Raw genomic sequence first — 23,304 nt, 5'->3', positions numbered from 1 at the left:
GCTATTTATTATTAGCATTATTCTTCCGACGTCTGATTTCTTTTTAATTATAGGAAATGCGTTTTTCTAAGGTACATAAACTTTTGGGATTGACTGTATAGCCAATACATCCTTAAGTTAAACAATCGATATTTGAAAGGATAATACTATTAATAGCTCTAAAAGGATAATTTTTAGTGTTATTAATAATCACACTTTTGTCGTGGTGCTCCATATGATGATACGTGATTTCACGAGCGGCCTGTTACAAAGGCACGTTCATAATTCCGCGTTTGTCTCGTGTGAGACGGTCGCCGGCAAGGAGAGCTTCACTTCGTCGTTAGCCGAAGCCTGACGCACGTGTTATCGGCGCCTTTTAGACAGTCCCTTTCGAAGATCACAAAGCGTCCTTTCATTGCCTAATTAGGATACTTTTCTGGCACTTATACGTGGCGAGTGTCCCTCTTTGACACCGGCTACCTCTCTCTATATTACTGTTTTCAGACTGATTAACGAGTTGAGAAATACGTTTTACGGGTCGTTCAACTGCTTCCGTCCGCGTTCACGGTCCGATCCTGCGTCTTACAAAAGACGTAATTATCGCATACACGTGTTCCTTAATTGTACAGAAACTTTCGATTTTTCGCAGCAATTAAAAGTCGAAAATAAATTTGACTATGACTGATTATTTTTATACAGTTCGTCGTTTATGCGGCGTCAAATTTTTGAGAAATTTTTCGGAGTTTCAATATACCGTTAGAAGCACGTTCCGTTAACGCAGAAATGATTAACTAGCATCTTACAAGAGTTGATATATGAAAGAAATACCGTTGTATATCGGCAAATAGAGTCATATTAAACATCTCCATTGGAATACGTGTCGTATTTATTTGCTAAGAACCTACGACATTAATCTTCCAAGAGGTAAATCTTATATGTGTCCAGTAATCGATAAAATTAGTCGTGACTTTCTAAATTTGATTCAAGATTAATAATTCATAATTTTATAGTTTATGATTCACGGCGGTGAGTGTTAATGTATTCTGTTGAAAATCCGTGGCTTCCTTGTTCAACCGGAATGCGGCTTCTTAGCACGAGCCCCCCATAAACGTAACAGGATCCTATACGGGTGTTCCTCGGTCCGTTTCTGGTGCGGCTACGTTCCCACACTTTCTGCCCCATTGAAACGTACACCAGAAGAATTCACCCCTATACATACCACGAGGGTGGGAGCTAGGAAGCACGGGGAATCCATACAGATTAAAAGCACCCTCCTTTCAAGAAGTCTTTCAGTGGAAGCGTGCAATGCACGAGCTGGACACGAAATTGAATGAACGAACCGTTTCCGCGTTTTCTAAACTTGACCCCAATAGAAGGAAAATTCCATCCCCTTTTTTCTGTTCGCCCTTTCAATCCGGCGAACCTTCGTGTCGTGAATTACGGCAGAAAGGATTCACTACCGTGACGTTATGAATTATAAAATCGATACAAATATTGTTTATTAATACAAAAAGATGATTTTTATGAAAATTACACGAGCACTCATATTTTTAAGTTGTGCGAAAGTTTTCTGCATTCGGGCGTACGTGTGCAGGTGGTATAGAAAAATTGGCGCTGAAATGGAATTGTAAGTACACGTGGCGTTCATTCAACAGGTAGTCGTCTGTTCTCGCCGGGTAGCCATCTAGTACAATACCCCCCTTAGGGATGATCTATTGTGTACGAGGGTTGGAAAGACCATAAGGGTTGCAAGGCTGCGGTAGCTTTATCGACATACATGTGTATGCAAATTTGCAATCTGCTCGCGTTACCGACTTATTACCTTTCTCGGATTTTATATGTGCATCGCGCGTGCGTGACTCTTGTGAAGTATGTACTGATTATTAATTTCGTCTTTTACTGAATTGTAATTTATTAACCCTTTGACAACGTAGATATTTGTTAGGATTATGAAAGTTCTATTTAAAAATTCTTAGATTGCTTTTATCGTGTTTAATAAATACATCGAAATGAAATTTAAATTCCGTTTGAGAGATCATAATACAGGTGTAACGGCGCTGCTCAAAGCCCGGTACACGCATTGCACGTGGTCGACACGAGACCAAAATTATCCCTCGTTAATCTCGAGAAAGTCCGAGAGGTAAAAGGAGCGTGGGACGAAAAATCGGCAAACGGAAAAGAGCGATCGCGGATGAGACCGCGTGTGCAGGCCACCAGTTCGAGGCAGTTTAACACACCTAGTCGCGAATAAGTGTGCAAGGCGCGCATTTAGCGCCTGGAGGCTCTTTCACGATACACGCTTATGCGAAGATATCGGCAGCTGGCCTGGAATCGTGAGAGACTCGGGCAGATGGGCTGCCCTGAAACTCCTCCACGACGCTCGCGTGTACGTGCACACGACCACTAAGGATCCCTACACGCCTTCCTAAGGAAGGAACCACCGAGGATGTTTCCCACGGACTCCTGCAGCCTCTCATCTGCCGTATTACACACGAATGTGCCCTGGATTCTCTCCCTTTTTTCATCTCCCTTTCTCCCGTGCTTCGTCATTTTACCTTCGTCGTGTCTTCTCTCTCCCTCTCTCTGTCGTCGATATGTTAACGCGGGACGAACGAAAGTAACCCTCGTATCTTAATTCTTCGCCAAGTCCCCTCCCCCCCCATTCTTCGGTGGATTATTGGATGATTGTATCCGAATCAAGAGATTTATCGGTTGACTTTCCTAACGTTATTCGTAGTTAATTGAACGTGCGTCTGGGTTGCCTCGAGTGAAAAATCGTTTGCTTTCTAGATCTACAAGCTGTAATATTAGTTTGCTTCTCTCAAGTTTTTATTATATCAGAAAATATCAATATTTGGAGACTGTTTAATTTCCACTTGATTTATCACCTATCCGAACGAGTTTGTCTCTGAATTAGTTCGGATAAGCGACGTTTTACCGGGTTTTACACACATTCTTCAAACTCTCGAGGTTGTCGACATGTGCGAGGCCTGTAAAACATTGACGTCTATGATTGCGAATTCTCGGGTAACTTGTTGCCGTACGGTTTGTACTCGGTCGCGCGTGAACACGTGTCGTGGCACACGCGTGGGCTCGTGCAGCGAGAGCCAGGAATGGCCATTAAGTGGGTGGCTAAGATTGGCTCTCGTTTACTTTTCGGCTATTCTCGTTGCTCCGCTCGTGTGTCCTTTTTCTTCATCGCTCTCTTCACGATCCTCGTCGTCCGTCTCGTTCGCGAGTGGGCGAGAGGATACAAGGAGTGGTCGCCGATTAAGAGAAATGACACACGACGGAGCGAGACGATTAAGTGGATAGAGAAGTGGTAGGCATGACTCGAGCCGGCGTTTAAATGAATGATGTGCATATCTGCTAAGGTTGTACCTAATCACTCTCACGTTACTATCCACAGCCAACGTGGACTTCTAACTGTCGTGCGATAATTGAGTTACAACTGAGACGATCCTTTCGAACACTGTAACAGGCTAATATTTTCACACTATCATCTGATCTAAACGTTTCTAAACATTAATTTCGTATAATTACAAATATGAATTACGAAATATATTTGTCGTTACACTGGTTCTCCTTTTATCGAGATTGCATAATGTTCATGAATGGTCGGAGATTTTATTTAACGCGGCATACATTAACCGCGTCTCTGTTTCATTTATAAGCAAATAAATAACAGGGAGAGCGTGTAACTTTATCGAGAGTGCGATCTGGTTCGTCTTGCGGTGTTAATAACAGTTTATATCAAACTGCATATTGAACGCGCCCGTGCTTAATTAACTTGGATGGTTTCAACGGCGCGAGAGGATAATGTACAACTGGAAACCGATCGTAGTATCACGCGCGTAGATCAAATCGATAGTAACGCGGTCGTCATGATTGATAAAGAGGTATTGCTTGCTCGGTCACGTTTAATTTGCAATAATTCTCTTAGTTATTTCCGCAACAATTACAAGCACGAGACGTACATTCCGTTCTTACCTGTTCGATTAATAGTTACATAAATGTTTTTCAATTCCAATGACCTAATTTTTACGTCACGTAAAATGTACCGTATTAATTATTGTATTACGCCGTATCATTAACATCTAATACGGAACGAATTCTTTTAACATGTTTTACTTAGCGACATGAGAAGGAGATCAATTATTAATTAGGGATAAATGTAAAGTGATACAAATAATGAATGAAAGAATGCGAGAAACGGTTAATGAGTTACGTGTATCAGTTTCACTGTTCATTAAAATGTTGAGTACGTTCTTCCATATTTCTTTTGGACCCATAATTATCAACACTACGGTAACGCATTAATTTTGGTATTAAGCCCCTGCAACAGTTGCAAAGAAATATCACCTCTCTTAATACAATCTTTTGACCATACAATACGTTCTTGCAAATAAATTGAGAGACGGAACGAAGAGAAATTCTCGTTTTATTTATGTATACGTACTCTCAGCCAATTTACATATACATAATTTAAGTGGATGTAGTAATTAACGCGTTTCCCAAATAATAATGCAAAATTATTGCAAATACATGTAAAAAATATGCCATCTAAGGGGAAACTTTTCGACTCGAGCGATACTGCAAATGATTAAGCGATGGAACTTAAATATGTGAACTGACGACTGTGGGGAGTAACAACCCCCCGATAAGACACGAGTCTGGAACGAGTCAACAAGTCGTACAAAGTAGCCACGCGGCGACCACGAGCTACGGGGGGGAGACAGGACACGGGGGCAAATTACCCCCGATTCCCTATGTATCCCCGCGGTTAAGAAATTCTCGAATGCACCAGGTCACGGAATCCCGTATACGGAACAGGAAAAAGGAGCGTGAGCGTAGAGAAAAAAGGGACGAAGGGTGGGCAGCCACCCCATAACTCGTGCAGCACACGAGCGAACCGATGCACATGCTCGATATTCCCATGGATTCCTTGCCTTATGGCAGCCGACGTGCCGCGCGGACAGAGGCATAGGTCCGGTCTTTCCTCTTCCTTTTTTCCTCCCTCCACGCCGCCGTCTCTTTCCAAACAGCGCGACGAGGAAGATCTCCCCCTCGTGCGCAGACCACGAGCACGGCGTGTGTAGGCACGCACATGTCCCGAATTCCCACAGTTCCGTGGCATCGGCGTCACCTTGTGGGAGAGCCCCGAGAAAATACGAACGATGCGCCCGGTCCCCCTTTCTTCATCGCACGCACGGCTGTACCCGCTCGCTCGCTCGCTTTCTCGTAACCCTGGTCCCGAGGAGAACGAAGGACGCTAGGGCCACGTGCACGCGCGCGTCCTTTTGCCGCGCTTTTTCGATCCTGAACCTCTCGCCTCTCAAAACAGCCTCCGTGCACACTGCTTCGTTAAGTGCTTTTTTGTTTACGGACCACGTGTACCTCGCACTGGTTGTAGGTATATTTCGAAAAGTTAGGCGTGACATGTTTTTTTCTCTCAGTCGAAATTACAAATCTCTTGATAATTATATTGTACTCGTTCACATGTTGGACACGCCAAAGTTGGACGTTGGCATTCGATCTTGGATTTTCTTGACAGTATTATTTTTGGCACATTGTTTTGACATTCTTATTGGCAATTTTCGCTGGATGCCAGTTCCCATTCCTTTATCTTACAAGCAACATTGGCGTAAATCCAAATTCGATTCACCCCCTCAGAATTTTCTCTCGACTATAAATAATGTATTATAATACTGTTCCGCATCGCGCATGTGTATGGGCGCTTCCGAGCTATGCTTTTCATTTGCTTGGCAGCGAATGGAATTTTGATCTCTCGCCAGGAATTGATCTCTATCATCTCCGATTGAAATCGTTTCTTCGAAGCGAATCGGTATCGCGTATTAATATTTTTCTTCCACGCAGGATTTATAGTCCGGTAATATGGATGATTACATTTTTCTTTAGTTTCCCGCATCGCAGGCTCTTTAAAGTGATAGCCAATTTCCTGTATCTCGGAGAACGATCTTTGTACTTTTTATTCGAACAGCATTACATCCGAAGCACATATTATTTTTTGCACGTCTACTGGTTTCCCTAAATGAACAGTCTGTGAGCTTAAAAAATTCCTTTTTGAGAATACGTCGAATTTATGATACGTAAAATATAGAGTACGAATATCAATTAGTAGATTTTCATCTTCTAATGATAGGATCCGTGCGATACGCATACCAAACAATTTTTCATTATCGATGTTTTATACACGCGTTCTTTATTAAACTGGATCAACGGATGGAGGATTGGGGGAGAGGTAGGTAACACTTATCGAGCGTTGATTGTTTCCTTTCACGCGTGGAATAGATGATTAACTTTGGACGGGATTCCCGATATTACGAGATGACCAGTAAGGATAGCAGCGGAGGATGTACGGTCATTAAGCAGGATACACTTTTTACGTTTCACTCGATACTCGTGGCCTTTCGTTACTCATCCGTAGGATCCTCGGGAAGGGGTTATCCGGTGTCCATTCACTATGTTATCTCCGGCTGGACGGATGCGAGAGGCTCCAGGAACGATGCCACGTTTTTTTTCCTCGCTACAAAGCATTGCCTTCCTTGGCTACTTGTGGCTCTCACAGAGCGGCTGACTCAGTACATAGAGACCTGGGTAACATTAGTCCCGACAACTTTTCGGATTAAGTGGTCGCCGTTCACTTAAGTGGTTCGCCTCCGGCTATTTCACCGGAAGTTGCCATCGACTTGGAAATTATTCTTCTACGCAACAAATCACGACTCTCACTTTTTTTTTTACTGTCGCCAGCAAAAACGCAATTAGACTCAATAAGTAGGCTTAGGCTTTTGCATGGAAAAGGCAGGTATGGCTTTACGACCATAGCAGAGCACATACTTTATATTGTTTAAAGTAACTGTTAATTCGAGGTTTCAGTTTGTCAGAAATAAGAAAGGATTTATGTAGTTCATCCGCTTGAGAATATTCGGATGGTAATTAACCGAGTTGGTGGGAAGCCCCAAGCTATTTTAAAGTCTTGCCTTATTTCCTCTGGGGAAAATGGCTAAATCATTTTATTATTTATTATACATCCTTAAAACCAGAAACATTAAGTAATTCTCCAATTGTCATTTCTTTTCTACTAAGTTAAATACGATATTATGAAAATATGTATATATACATATATACTTCATGCATTCGATACCTGTACTCATTTGTATCTTTAATTACTCAATTTTCTGAATTCCCTGCGTGCACGTTTAATCGCGGACTCTCATTATCGAATAAAAACGCGCGAACGGGATACTTTCGTTCAGGGGGAAAGCGTCGAACAGAAAAAGTGGCGCCTCGTTACCTCTCCGTTCATTACAGGACACGTAGCCGGACAATAAAATTCGATGGAAGGTTATCGACGCCTAACAGTGCGATGTAGTGTTTCGCAATGAAAGCCGGTCACGTTGAGCCGTGTCATAAAACCCGATCAATTTCTCTCTCGTTACGACGTGAATAATCGCGGATCGGAGTCACATCCGAATCATCGCGATTGGATACCTATAGGAAGTAATTACCACGTAATTACTCGTTGCCAATGGTAAACGAGGCGGACGTGGCTCCGGGGCCTTTCTTCCGTCGAGCGAACGACAAAGAAAACGCGTATCTCAAGGAGGAACTGCTCTCTGAGCGTCCGGTAATTACATTGATATAATAAATCGCAACCTGTCATGCGATTTTAACTCTCGTAGCTACTGGTGTACCGAAGTTCCGAGCATGGGAGGTCCGACGGGCACATACAATTGTTGCCATTTAAATTATCTCGACGTTATCTGATTTCCCGAGATGCATTAGCTCGGAGAGCTCTCCGTTGTGCATGCGCGAAAAAAACGCATCGCACCGTGTCTTTTAATTACTGAAAACGACGACGCGTTCTGCGAATTTCTTATTCCGCACCTTTAATTTTTCCCCGTCCTCATTGGATAATAAATCTTTACCACTACCCGCAGCTTTGAATTTACAATACTGCGTAACGTTCAATTACTTAACTACCTTTTATATAAATTAAGCTTATGCAAATCTTTTTGTGAGGAGCACTATAAATTATAACAAGCAATTTGTCTCTTTCATCGAAATTCTAAGTTTCGTTTATATATTTCTCGTTCTCCGTTAATTTACTTCGTTGCCTATATACAATTTGGATTATATCGTCGTTGAATGAATAGTTGCAAGTTACTAGTCATTAATTCTGACGCGAACGATATGTCGTAAAATTTATTATATGCATCTGGGGTACCATAAACGTAAGGAGAACAGCCGTGTTACTTAAGCTGTCAAACCTTTCGTGTTGTCACGAGGAGGTTGCCGGGCTCCCTGTAATTTCAGCTAGCGTTCATTTGCATGGCATGCTCGGATTCATTTTTCTCAAGCAGTCTGCGATAACAATCAGCGTTTCTCTGATTTTTGTAAAGCAACCGATGCTTAACAGCCGATAAATGCGGACTCCTGGCCACGTTTCTTTTTATTCCGTGTCCACTTTACATACATTTCGACGCGTGATAAAAGTTTTACTTTCCACCGGGTTACGTGAATCGGGGAGAAATTTGATTACCAAAAGATACGACTGTCCGATTAAACGGCGAACCTAAATTCTCGTTCGCGTGCCACGCTTCTCTTTTATCGTCCAATAAACGTTCAATTGCACATAGAAACCGTTGTTTCGTGAGTCGTTCGAAGTTTTAAACTGTAATATGCATGCATAAAGAGATACTACCCCACGTCGCCAATTTGTTATACGTAACAACGTTTTTATTGTTTCGTGTGATCATGAAACACTTGAAGAATTCTTGCACGAACGCAAACCGCAACTCGCGAAACTTTGTACAATAGTTTACTCAATGGAATGGAAAGATTTTTTCTTTACCGTAGAAACGCGTTTGCGTGCGGTGGTTTTCAATAGCCTTTAAAGGTCGCAGATAAAAAGGGCTCGAAATTTTATCGAGAAGTGTTCAGAGTAATAACAGTGTATGCCGGTGGCAAACACTTTGCGGTTCGGTCAACGCCTTTTGATCCGTCGACGATGTTATTGCAATTACCGATACGCCCGCCGTAACGCGTGTGTCGTGCAGACAATCGTTGGAGTATTGTCGGGACGATTTAATTACACCTTTAGGCAACTCGTGAATCGAGAATTTAAAAGAGAACGACTACGATAGAGTGCAATGAAAAAGGATCGATTATAATGGTTGGCTGCAGTAGAATGTACCGTTAACGATCACCCCAGCACGAGGAAACGCTCGGCGGCAAGAAAAGGCAACGCGGAGAAAAGGGCCACGCTCCGTACACGTTCCGTGCACACGCCTCGTCGAGGCACCTAGATTACAATCGCGAGCGGAACGCGCGTCTTAGAGCATCGCTTAGAAGGGGGGAAACCGGAGTCCGGCGGGAGAGATACCGGGGATGAACGGAGATAGTGTTAGTCCTGATGATGACGAAAAGGGACAGACGGGAAAACGAGCGAGGAGGAAGGTAGAAGTGGTAAGCGGGTTACGGTCGAGCGTATAATACTCCAACAGGCATGTCGTACACGTACACCTACACGGCCTTCTTATAAATACGAGACAGTGCGTGGCGCACTTGAGAGAAGGTGCGTAAGTCCGCATCTGCCCGAGATTCTCACGCGCGACGCATCTGTCTCGAGTTCCCACGAGAACGGGCCCACGAGGAGAAGCCGTGGTCGGGAGCTGCGGTCGAGAAAGTTTCGTCCGCCGTGACCGGCTCGTCCACGTGGCCGAGGCGTGCCGGGATTCGCCACTGTCTTCCCTGTCTCCTCTGTCTTGTCCCGATCACTCAGGATTAGGGAACCGGCGTATGTGGAATATCCTTGAATCGACAAGATTTCATCCGTCCACTCCCCCTCTCCTTTTTCTCTTTTACTTACGAGCTTCTGATGATACGTTCCGGGTATAGCTCGCTTTCTTCTCAGGCTCCACTGACCGAAGATTTCTTAACCGATCCGCTCGTAATTAACCCGTTAAATGTTCAACAAGGTCTGACTTCTTGGTAAACTGATTACCTAATTTATTTTAGTATCAACGATGGAACATTGAAAAAGATTTTGATACGATATTTGATGCATATAAAAAATTGTGGGATTTCTAATTATCATAACTTGCCATTATGGTCAAGCTTGTTATATTCTCAAAAACGGGTAGGTATATACATTACACGTAAAATAATTCAATCGTCGGAATGGGTTAATGTACTTTCACTGTTCGCTACAATCAATTACTTTGTAACAGCCTATTGTTGTTCCTGACGTGATTTACGCTGAAGTTACTTTATTATTCTATGAAATGACACAAACAGATTGAAATAAATGCCATCAAGTAATTAATCTCTCTTCGATGAAAGCGTTTCGTTTGCAAAGAAAGAGATTCTCACGTATATAGATAAGATTTAATTATTTCCAAACATTTACGATTCACCCTTTGCCTGTCGCAGTAAATCAGAAATTGAAATATTTCCACGGTTACGTTTTCCTTAGTCATACCGAGAATCGCGTCTGATAAAATGCAAAGGCCGACGGGTCAATATTTGCATCTTATCTTTTCTCCTTGATAAAGTATCTGAAATGACTGTTTCCTGGGTTCTCGATATCCCCTGCGTGCGTATAAGAAGGACACGGCAATCGCGTATACGGGCTTGCGAACGTGCACGTGAAAAAAGAAAGATAAAAAGTGTAACGGGAAACGTAAAAAGCAATTACACGTGTATTGTGGCTCCAGCCATGAAATGCTCGTTTCGTTTCGTTCCGTCTCACGAACTTCAATTTGGACAAATATTCGGGACGATTTAACATTCAGCATCGCGCAATTTATTCGGTTGTCACTGAGTATTACCATTGCCATTTTCTTCGTCCCGTATACTTAAGGTGTCGCGGCTTCTTACGACTATTCAGCCGTTTTATGGCCAGCTACCGCGCCACTATGGAGTCTGTTCGAGCAGAAAGGGATCAGGTGAAGGTGCCATTACCTTCCTCCAGGGGTTGATTATTTTTACAACGGGTTCTCGGGCTGTCTCACGTTTTATAGTTAATACGATGCGACCACAGCGCAGGGGATGATCGAAGGCCAACGGTAATCCTGTTTTACATACGATTAAAACACGGCTAACAAATCGTACATCTCCGACGCGACGAGTGTTTATAATATTTTAGTATCTGTGGCATCCGATGGAACATAAATTATATTAATCGAAATATCATCATGTTATTGAAAGTATGATTTCAAAACAAGTGTTTGCTCAGTGCTGTCGATGTTGTGATAGTCTTTTACTTTAAGAGGCGAGTTGTACAGGCTCTGGAAAGGAATTTAATTTGAACCTGACTGAGAGTAATTATATTGATCATTATTCGTACTCGCCCTGGTTTCCTAATTGTGAAACAAATTATTGATTGAAACGTATATACGGAACTGGTTACTTTCTCATTCATGAAATTAAAAGGGCATTTTGCTGATAACACAAAATTATGGTAGCCAAAATGATGTTTCGTGACTAAGACCCGAGTTCTTGCTGCTCTTTTCTTTTTCCATCTCGAGGCCTCCCGTTCCTCTCCCCGGTGGAATATTTAACGCAGAGCGTGGCGTAAATTACTACGGATCACGAATACCAAAAGAAAGGTCCTGGATCTTTATCTTGCGAGGAAATATAATAGCCGTCCCTTTCAGAGCCTCCCGTCGTGTCTGCCAAGTTTTTCTCGGCTGTTAAAAACTCCACGGAACACCGTGAATAATTTACTTACGCGTGCACGAGCGAGAAATAAATTCACGTGCACGGTTGCCCGTCAGATGAATCATTTCTCGTACCACAATCGATTCTTGCCCCGGTTCGTTCTCTACCGAGTATCGAAGCTTGACTTATATGTGAAACGAAAGCGCGCAATTTAATCCTGTAACATCGAAAAGTACAAATTACAACACGCACCGACGTAATTTAATTCTATAGCGGGCATTGAAAGAATGCAAATTGTGTCAATCAATTTTCGGCCGGTTTTAATTTATAACGCTATTGAAAAGTAATGAAACTATATGTCGGGCGTGATATCGTTCAATTTAAAAGAGAGACGCATTCGAACACGAAGGTAATTGATATAAAACGTGCATACGTATTTCATGAGCTGGTCGAGTTGACGATAAAAAGGCAGAGTACAATTATACAGAGTAATGAAAACTGAGGACAGAATGGCGCAGATGTCGGTCGTAAAAGATTGATCTTGTTACGATCGCTTGCAATCGCTGTGCTATAAGTCGAGTAGAAGAATGTTAACAAGAGCACGAATTTCCTCGACCGCTAAAGGGCGTGTTAATCAACACCGTGGAACACGATCACGGTCCGCGAGCTACCAATTACGAGCCCGTGTCTAGCAAATCGATCGCGTATCGCAGTTAATCGCGCGAAACTAGCGGGTTCGTACGAAAAACAGTCCACTGCTGCGTGTCTAGCCGAAGCCGACGCGAATTCCATCGGGCTTGGCCGCGCGACAAGAAACTTGGCGCGCGGCGTATAAATCTAAGCTGGAACGGGCGTAAAAAGGCTGGCAGCTCGTGGCTGCTGGTATCGCTTTTAATTCCATATTGCTCGGGACTAATCGGTACTCCCCGTCACGTGCCTAGAGGCTCGTTCTCTAATCGTACCGGCTTCTTTCTACAGCCTTTGCCACTTCGCCGCTACCGGATACCCCGGTAGCAATTTTCTTGCCGATTTCTCAACCAACCAGATGGACGTGTACGTCGTCTCTGACGTGTTGGTATGAGTCACCTAGAAACGTGATCACTAGAGCTTGTACTCATATTTTAACAGTAGTAGTGGATAATGAAAGGTGAAGGTAAAACGTGCATTTCGAAAAACTGCTGTTCTATCAGCGTGTACATTTATCTTAATCTTTTTATCACTCAAAGATTGATATACAACAGCCTTGTTCTTATTGCATTAACGAATTGAAGAAATCAAACTATGTATGAAATGGGACAATCATGAAAGCTTAAAATCGTAATACCAAGTAATCAAGGTAGTTCATCTCCTGATCAATAATATATCCGATCAACAGGTTCGAGTTTCGTTTCATGAAATAAACAGTGTCGTGCACGGGCTGCTTTCAGCGATTGCAATAGCAATTGTCTCGATAGATAGATGAATGTCAGCATCGCGGGGAAACCAGTTACCGTGCGCAACCGGCAGTGTACGCGCGCTTAATAGCAAGTGTGCGCACGTGTGTATAAAACGGACACATGCACGGACGCATGCATACACGCGCGAGTACCTGACACGAAGGCACACGTGACACGCGTGCGTACACGGGCGCTTACATCGGTTGAGCACGTGTACGCTGGTATTTATACGGCGCTCTCTCGGGGCCGTGGGAATGGAGCGGCGGGCAAAGTAGAGCGGGTTCTGGCACGAGCGAGCGCGCCGCGCCGTGCCGCCGTCGCGGCCTCGACTCGCGCGAAAGCGGACGCGGGAGAAGCCGATTACCGTGAACGCGTTCCCCTCCGTGGAAACCACGCCGATTCCGCGACACGTGCTTTTCCTCGAGTCGTAAAACGCCTCGGGAAACGATGCCCGAGAAAGTACGTGTAATCCGCTTCTTCCCATCGCCTCGCGATAATCCGTCTCCATTCTTCGCTTAGAAACCTGAAACGCTCATTTTATGATCGCTATTATTAGCATTACGAGGCTGGCCGAGTTAACATATAATTTGGTTGCGTGCCTAGGATACATCAATTTCTTTGGAGAGGCTTTTCAACGTACAAGAATATTCAGTTGTTTTATATTTTACATTGTTTATTACGAAACGTTAGATGGATTTGTATAAGACAAGGAAATTACTTAATGTGGTACATTAATCATCTGGTGACATATTGATATTTAATTAATTGATATTAATAGATATTTAATTTCCTCCTTCTGCATTAAAATTTCTTAAGAAGAGTATGCATCCGCGAACGTTTGCTCCGAATTACGTCTGTGAGTGGACCGACAATTTATCCACATTTTCTATACGACGAGATGCAACACGGATACCATCTGCGTTCGAAAGAAAGTACAATTTTTGTAATTCGTACTTCGCTTCCCCTCCGGCACCGGTCACGGGTAACAATATCATTTGCGAACAACAGGCTTCGGTGGGAATTACGTGCGAAGTGACTGTCGATCGTCGCGGTATGTACCGGTGAAAGCGTCAATACATGTGCAAATGATTCGTTGATCAAACGGTAGCCGGTTGAAATCGTTTCCCGTGTTGTGAAACGTGTCATTTGAAAATTATGGGTCCATTCATCGTATCTTACCGTCAACGTTTTATACTCTTGCCTAATATCCTAGTCATTAATAATTAAAATCACGTTACATACAATTTATTAGCCAGTGTTGACAGAATGCAGAATTGCTGCGGTATAATTTAAAACATGATTAAGTTTGTTAAAAGTCATAATTGCAGATAATGTTCAAATTGCTTAGACACTTCATGGGTGAATAAAAATTCGCATAGTAAATTCTGACAGGTGTCTCGCGACGCTTGGAGTGGCGAAAGAATCAATTTGCAGCAATTCAGAATTTCATGCGCGACCGATTTATCCGTTCTCTGAAAAAATATCCAGAGGACCTGGAGTCCGTGCCTAACAACGAATTTCGCGCTCCGAATTCCATAATCACCGTAATTTGCCCAGAAGAAAGGTTCCGTTACGTACTTTTTGATCGATTCGCTGCTTTCGTTATTGAAGACGAAAAAAGGAACGCGAAGGAACGCCTCGTATATACGTCGAGGCTCGTAATGAATTAATTTCAGCGATGGAAACGCCAAGACGTCGATTAAATACGATCGACGAGAAAAAAGAAACCCGCATAATTGACACGTTTCACGTTCACGTAGTCCTGTTTATCTTGTATGCAAGTTGATTCATTACTTACTTAAGCGGTGGAAAATTTTTAGAGACACCATATAAGGAAATCGATGTACAAGGCGACGTGAGGTTTTAGTATCGACGTGTTAATTTGTATATGAAATTGTAGCGCGTTAATAATGTACATAAAATTAATGAAGAGGTAATGAACTGTCTTTTACGATAGTGAATATAGCTATTGAGTACAGTTCGACGTGGCCCTTTGCGAGCCTGGAACCGTAGGTTGGTTTTGATGCAGGGTTGTACGAAGGGTTGCCTACTCGACCGGATTCTACCTGCTTTCCAGTTGCCTTATTTTCGTTGATTTTTATACTTTTTATAATTCAATTTTTGTATCATTTTAAATAATAAAAATGTTATTTCACATCTCCAAAAGCAATATCTTTATTATTTTACAAATAACATATTGACGTATAGCAATTGGATAAAATCATAGTTAACAGTATCACGAGAATAATGTAAAGGATGTATTTTTCAAGAACCGCATCCAACTCAAACCATTTGGTCACTCGTGGTTTCCTGACCGTTAAGTAAACAGACAATTGATTTAACCCTATCGGTGAACAAACCCCCGAATTATGCACCCCCCTTATTATATGTATAGTTACTATCTGATGCACAAGCGTCGGGTGTACCGCGATCTTTTGTTATTTTTTCGAGTTGGAGGGTCAGTTACCCCCAGTCGGCCACGAAAAATCATGCGAATTCACACACCCCATCTACCCCCTTGAGGACATGTGCCTGTCACATATGGGCAGCACGTGTTCGCCTTTTCAATAAACGTTTCGCTTAAACGATTTTTAAAACCTCTACCTAGCAGTACAAAAAAATTTATCAGAATCCAATTGTTAATTCGATTATCTGTTATCTGAATGTCTACCTGAATCTGATTTTATCTGAATTCCCTTAATAGTGTGTGCAAAATCTATTCTAATTGAAATTAACTCGTATAAAAAAGCTTGCAGAAAGTACCGTGGAAATAAAAGAAGTCAATCAGTTTTCTCGACGTTGTGTAAGAAACCTGTTTCACTTTATGAAGGTTCACAGGTGCTTACATCGATTAACTGTATAAAAAAGTATAATTGGATGAAAGCGTGTAGGATAATAAGATCCATTAATTGTTTTTAAAAACGACCAAGAATGTACAAATCCTTTCGTATAATCAAAGCTAGTTTCCCAAGGGACGAAGTTTGAAAAATTATAACCAGAATTTTTAGAGAAATTCGTGACAACCGTCAAGTTTCCAACACTTTTGACAGGAGAAGTTTCGTACGAATCCTCTGTGGAGTTCTATGGAAGTTTCGGTCAAATACTTTTCCCCTGGTAAATCCGAAATTCTTAAGAGATTTTTTGAGTCACTTCTGAATAGAACGAAGGGCTGAAAAGATCCTGAGGGCTTTCTCAATCCAGTTTCAGGTATGAATAGACCCTTTTCAAGCTTGAAAACCTTTGTCCGGCAGTTTACGAAGGGTTCTAATGATTCCCAAGATCGCAGGTGAATTTTTGAAACTTTCGAAATTTCCCAAAGAGGCTACTTTATGTATTATCTCTTCATGGGAATTCTAACTAATTTAGAAATATTTTTAAGTGCAACTCAAACGAATTTATACTATATTAACTTATCAGTAGGAACTTAAAACTAAAGTGGAAGGGTGTCGTGAAGTAAATTGATTTAGATTTTACAAGTAGTATTTATTCATATTCTTTATATGGAAGACAATAGGAAGTTTCGCCTGTATGACGATATTAAAGCCGATATCACAATGTGTACATTAGTAAAATGTTAACCTAGTAGGTAGGTACAAATATCACAATTGCGATTATTTCCTTACAATTAAAAAAAAAGTACAAAAAAAAAATAGAGTATTTTTCGCTCTAACTGATTCTCGAGTCAGGACTCAACACTTTACGATCTCGTTCTAAATGAGCAACGATCAGTTAGACAATTACAATCTAGTTATCACAGTATCGATAAAACCTTATCTATAAGCAGTCTCTCTGATAGGGTGTCAGAACCGTGTCGTCGGGACCAATTCGTTCGCTTTTTAATGTTTCGTTTCCTCGTCGTATCTTCGCGTCACTTCGAGGCACGACGAAGACTCCTTGAGATCAAACGTCTCGAAGCATGAGGTAGTTGTGGTCCATCGATGATCTCGTTCTACGTCTTACGCGACTTGCATCTCGGGCGTTTGATACTGCGAGAAGGCGCGTTCCTTGTAGCACAGGTCACTGTCGGCCATGCTCAGGGTGGTCCAGTAGAAGTCACCGGCGTGGGTGTGCGCGAAGTGGACGGGCACGTAGCACTGACCAGGTACAACCGGAACGACTGTCATCTGTCCATCGAGGCAGACGGTGATGGCAGCTCCTTCCTCGGCGTCCTGAAGCTCGGCCAGGAGCCTCCTCTCCAATGCCTCGTTGGCGTTGTTCTGGTTGTCGACCTCCTCGGTGAAGACCTCCGCCTGCGGCACCGCTTTCTGACCCTTGCCGTATTTCTTGCTGGTCTTCTTCTTCAGCAATCGGAGAATCGGCTTCAGCACGCTTCTCAATCGCTTGCTGTTCGCCTTGCTCTTCCCCGACATCTTCAGGTTGTAGAGATTGTCGTTCAGCTCGTTCTCGTAGTCGAACACGTGGTTCATCGTGGTGGCGGCCATCTTTACTCGATGTACGTGTGTGTGGATACTCGACTGGTGGCACTGAACCGGTTTTAAAGCGTAGTCGCGGCTGTGCACTCGAAGACTCGAATGAACTGCGAGGTATACACCGGTAAACTCGTTGCGTGCGGCGAACTCGGAACTTGGAAACCTCGATGAAGCTTTACTGGGCTTCGCTTCGAAAGTATCAGAGGATACTAGGAAGTAAGGAATCGTGTGTGCTTTTCTGAGTTGGTTTGGAACGGAACGCTAGTGAGCGAATGGTGCCTTAGACGAGCAACCCCGGGTCTTATATAGGCCCGGCGAGCAGGACGGGGTGACAAGAGTGGGGAAGGCAGGTGCACTCTGGCTGTGGGAACTTGGAGAATTCGGAGCTTCCCACGTCAGGGTCCACGCCGACCATCTGCCGCTGTTCTCCCTCCTCTGGCACCCCCTCCGACACTAATCCAACCTAACCCACCCCGACCTGCACACATCCACTTCACCCACCCCCGCGATCACCCCCGTTGCTCTCGCATAGACTACGGACCTTTCTCTCCCGGTGGATCCTTCCTTTTCCTTCGGCTCCTCTCCAGTTTCCGCGTCCGGGGTTCGCTCCTCGGTCCCTTTTAACCACGTGCGTTCAAAAGGGTGGATATTCGCCCGTTTTCGAGGGAGGACAGGCTCGAACCTGTTGCGACAGGTATCCTAACTTCTGATGCGAGTACGTGAGCTCGATACGAATTCGACGTGGACGCCGGCTCCCTTTGGCTCGTTCTAGAAAGGGATCGAATTAATGAAAACGATCCAGAAGATTGTTTATCGATGCGCCGAATTTTAAGCGAACCTGCCCATCGGTATTTTAATTGATCCGGAGCACATATAAATTGCTATTTTTTTTTACCCCATTAGAGAGACCCGAAAGGGAAAATATATTAAGTTTAATGCTTGCTGAATTTTCAATATCACTTTATAAATGTGGTTAGTTCCTATTTTATTAACGACATTACGTGATGTTTACCATACGCGGGCCGACGAATATTAATGTCGCATATAAACGGTTTGTTTCTCTCCTTGAAACTCGTGCCAAGATGAAACGTGTGGACCTCCGCCTGAACTTTCATTGCTGTTCTACATATCACTCTCGAAAGAGGAAATCGATGCGCACATTGCTTATACGTGCGTGCTTGTGTCAAGTTATTATCTTATTACTTCATCGCTTTCGACGACGCTCGGCTTTTCTCCGCCGCGTCGATTCTCGTTAAACTGTCATATCAGAGAAAGTATGTTGTACTTCGTAATGGGCAAATTTGATTCCTCGCCCATTGACACGTCGCGTATTAACATATTTTAAAAGAAAATCCCCAAACATGAACCGTTATTGATTTGCACAATTTGCATATGAAACGAGAGTCCATTCGTTCGACTTTAGAATGCAATCAATTGCACGAAAAGTGTGACACTTACGAACGTTCGTTTTCAACCATTAAATCCAGTAAGGAAATTTTTAATTTAACTCCCATTTCTTTACTGACTTTTTTCAAGTCATAATTTGTTTTCCGATATTTTCGACATTAGCCCTGAAGTAATATTTATTCTACGTTCCTCGACCGAATGGTACGAAGGCAAACAGAGAATCATGACCCGTACCCCGCGGCTTGCGATGTTAGCATTCCGTTTTTAAGTTGAATATTTATACCCATCCTCGGTAGGATTAATTCATCCAATTAGATGAAACATTCGATACCCGAGGACCGCGACGCGCATGCAGGCCCGTACGCGGCGACGTTTAAATCAACAAGTTGGCGCAGGCGGCTGTAAGTTATAGTAATTAACGCGCGGCAATAACGTTCGCCGGCTTCCACCATTACCCCGGTGTGCGCACGAGAGATTTAGGGTCGGGTGTCTAGACGCTCCGAGATAGCCACGGCACCCCTCAGAGTCATTAACTACGCCTCAGGCCCACGTTTTTTCTCCACCGAGGGGAGCCGCATCCCCGCAGGTACACCCTCGCACACAAGCTTGTCTTACGAAATTCAAATAAAAAAAATATCCCCTTTTTGCTACATTTCTTTGCTCTCCTACTTTTTTGCTCGTTTCATCGCTTCTGATCCGTCGAATTAACAAGTTTTTCGAAGACTTTTTTTGGAAAACCTGTTCTCTTAGGAGTCAGGTGGATTTTTCGTTTGATACAGGTCTCTAAGAAATTATAATATATTATTTCAAACAGCCAACATTTTGTATCTGAGGAACGTTTCTTGTCAGTTCGGTCTTAATCGAAAATGTTTCGTCATGCGTATACTGTCGGAAAGTGAATATTTGTTTTCGGAATTTTCGTAATCTCTCAGGGACAGAGTAGCTGCCCTCCGATGGAACCTGTCGTTTTCGGAACGAGGGTTCTCGAAGGTCGTGGCAAATCCCGTAGGGCCACCACGATGCACCGCTTCGTGGGGTACCGTCTGCCGCCCTCCAGGAGGACAGGTACATCCAAGGTATTTGTTTTCACTTTGCACTCTGTAGCTACAGACCAAGGCAGGTGAAGTGAACGTGCTCTCGTCAGATCTGCAGGGAGATGCACATACCTGCAGCAGGAAACGATTTTACTTTCATGAAGACACTGTATTCTTTTGCTTCTCTCTGCTACGCTTCTCGCAGTCAGTTTGCCTTTTTATTTTCTTTGTCAGACGGCTCGGTAAATTCGTTGAATTCTATTAGAAAACAGTTACTATTATTCGACAGCAGTAGCTGCATTGCATATATATTTTTTATTTGATTTGTTTTTTATTTTATTAATTTTGTAACATTCTTTGTTTTATATTTAATCAGAATTTTTGCTATAATTAACTTATTTATTGATATATTGCGATTCGAGTTCGGTCCTCCATGGATAAAGGTTTGCTTTCCAAGTTTTTCCTAGAAAATTGAGGAAACGGTTAATTTCCCATGTTTCTTGTTCCCTGCACGAGCTTGCGAGAACCGGTCCGATTATACGCGAGATGAGATCGAATGTTTTGTTAGAAACAGTTGAAAATACCGCACGTCAACCTGCGTCCGTCTGTCCACGTCGTGTTTCGAGGTCTTTGAAAAAATCGGATCTTTCTTGTTTTCCACCGTACGGGGCCCTATAACCGGTTCCTAACATGGTCATCGAATCCTAATCAATTCTAGGCCGCCCCGCTCTAGTCTGATTTAGAATCACCGGCTTAATTGCTCGTACACTTGTCCGTAGGATACAACCTGATATAAGAACGATAACTGGTTTTGGGCAAATTGAATTTTAAATTAGTCAGTGTCTTAATGAAACCCGATAGACAGATTCCAGAATGAATGACAAACATTTATGTATATAATCTTTGCAATACTTGTTTATTTATTATAAATTCTGTAGACAAGAAAGAATAACGCTGGATATTTTCTGATCAAATTTTATTCGGTTGGTGGAGTTTCGCTCCTTGAAACGAGGTGTTAAGAATGATTCTTTTTCTAAAAAGGAAGCGACAGCTTGAGAAGAATTTATAGTTCCATTCTGTGGTCCAGTCGGAGATATTAGATTATGCAAATGTCTATGACGGGATGAATGCTCATCAGATAAAGCGTGGCTTACGATCCTGACGGTCGCTGAGCTGCATTCGGTGAGCGAAGTGACACGATCTTGATTAAAACGCCGTCCCTGGAATTTCGATTGTATCTGTCCAGGGCCGTTTTCGCGGACACTTTAAATAATAAGCCTGAAATGATTCCGGTTATGTCCAGACGTCGAGCTCGTCGGTAGCTTAGGGCGAAACGGTAGAGATTAGCTCGCGTTTCGTTCTCGTTCCGTTTCTCTGATTGCTCTGTCGCTTCGGGTGATGCCGGGTCCTGCTTTATTAGCGGATACAATTTTTGCAACGAGCTTGTCAGCGCCCGAACGTAAAATCCTATCGAGTGCGTGAAAACTGTAAGAGGATAAACAAACGAGTAATAAAAATTCTAAGAAAACCGTCGTAAACATTTCAAGTGAAATGATTCCTGTATTAGTCGAATTGCTTGTTACTAAGAATCCGAACTTTTCGATCGAATATAAACGCAGTAAAACAGGAGAAGAATGAACGTGTGGGATGTTTCTTCTCGAAAAGAAGCGACGATAAAGATGGCCCGAAACAGCAGTTTCCATCTGGTCGTTTACACGCATCCGCGTTCTGCCAGCACGGTTCCTTATCACAGGTAGTCAGCGCAGTAAGTTACATCATATAACGCAACCGGTCGAATCGGGGTTCGAACGGCGTCCAGGCCATGGGGCCAACGGGGTGGGGTCGATATCGCGCCTTTTCACGGGTTTTTCATTAGCATATAAATAATGGTCGAGCAAAGGGGAGATGAGTGGTTCGCCTCGCGGTCGTTCGTGTAGCCTGTGCTCCGTGTAATGGGAGAAAAGAAAGGAGAGAGAGAGAAGCGGCTCGTGATATGTCGCAGCATGGAACAGTAGTGGTGGTAGTAGTAGTGACCCCCGGGGCTGTGCAGCTTCGAACAAGAAGTCCCTTCTGACGTCACCGGCAGGTGCACCCAGATGCCCGTCCTTCTCCCTTCGCTTCACGGGATCCCTCTTTCTCCCTCGCCTCGTCCCGTCTCGTTCCGCCCTTACGCTCCGGGTCCGTCCCTCTCCCGCTCGACCGTGTAATCGTACTGATTTCATGATCGAGATACCAGGTTTCCCTCCACGGATTTGGTTACCTGCTTACATGACGCTGCCTGTTTACGTGTTTGTTTTACGGTATAAGGAACGGACACGAGGGCTGGCGAACCCGCGGTTTCAGATTAAAATAATGGCATATACGTCCTGTTCGACGAGCCTTTTCTCGTTTTTCTCCCTCGACTTTTAAATCGTTCCTTCATCGAAATTGTCAAGCTGAATTTCGTCGGACGCGGACGTTCCTTAATGATTGTCCGAGATAATGTCCGTTTCGATTCTCAAGTTTTACGTCCGCGTCTTTTACCGTTCGTTGATATTAAATTGACATAAACTGAAACGTCTTTTATTTGCGTACGTAATAAGAGTCGCTGACGGGACGTGTCGGTGTCGTAAGAATCATCAGTTAACGGATTTAATTATTATTAATATTAAACTGCCAGTTTAAATGCGAAATGGAAATATTACGTGTTGTGAGAATGGCAGCATTCTGAGAAGAATAAAGGTTTTGATGAAAGAGGAGGTCAGAAAAAATTGGCCAAGGCCGCCTCTACCCTTTAAACCCTCCCTGATCAAATCTCTATTGTATAAAAATACGATCATCTTGTATGCTAATGAAATAAGACTATAAAGATTCAACCAGTTTAACAGTTACCTTTACGTCCGTCTTTATTAAATGCTTTTGATATACGAACATTCAGATACCTGGGCAATAAATTTTACGTTCGTCGGTTTCAATGTACACTTACATTTAATATTCTTGTTTGAGCAGACGAATTCTGAAATAAGAATACGACGTAAGATACTTGTAAGTACGTTGCCCCCGTCGAGGAAGAGTGTCTTATTAGTCGAATCGTTTTGATGATCGACTAGGTAACGATCTCAAACCCGTCAGGTGGAATGTTAATAAGTTCATTAAATTTCGATGACTTCGTACTTCTGCAGCATGACTGAAACCGAGAATTTATGTATTCCTTTTTTTTTTACAAGGGTGAACAGACAAAGATTCGATCGTGATTGTTATAATTAGTTGGTACTAATGAAACTAAGTACACATCTTTCCCTTAGTATGTTTCAGCACAGTATTACGTGTCATAAAAATATTTTTAATAATGGC

General features: G+C 43.0%; 2 protein-coding genes across 9 annotated transcripts in view; one reads left to right on the top strand and one right to left on the bottom strand.

The window, feature by feature from the left end:
• LOC108627989 (tubulin polyglutamylase TTLL4) overlaps window positions 1–23,304 on the top strand; it is a 131,425-nt gene that overhangs the window by 14,152 nt on the left and 93,969 nt on the right. The window lies entirely within an intron of this gene.
• On the bottom strand, window positions 16,636–17,742 carry LOC108627992 (enhancer of split malpha protein). The gene has a single exon (XM_018029632.2). The coding sequence runs from the start codon at window positions 17,540–17,542 to the stop codon at window positions 17,057–17,059; it is 486 nt and encodes a 161-aa protein (XP_017885121.1). The 5' UTR covers window positions 17,543–17,742; the 3' UTR covers window positions 16,636–17,056.

Source organism: Ceratina calcarata, unplaced genomic scaffold, assembly GCF_001652005.2.
Source record: "Ceratina calcarata isolate Rehan_Ccalc_2016 unplaced genomic scaffold, ASM165200v1 scaffold49.2, whole genome shotgun sequence".
NCBI lineage: Eukaryota > Metazoa > Arthropoda > Insecta > Hymenoptera > Apidae > Ceratina > Ceratina calcarata.
This window is presented reverse-complemented; position numbering and strand designations above follow the sequence as displayed.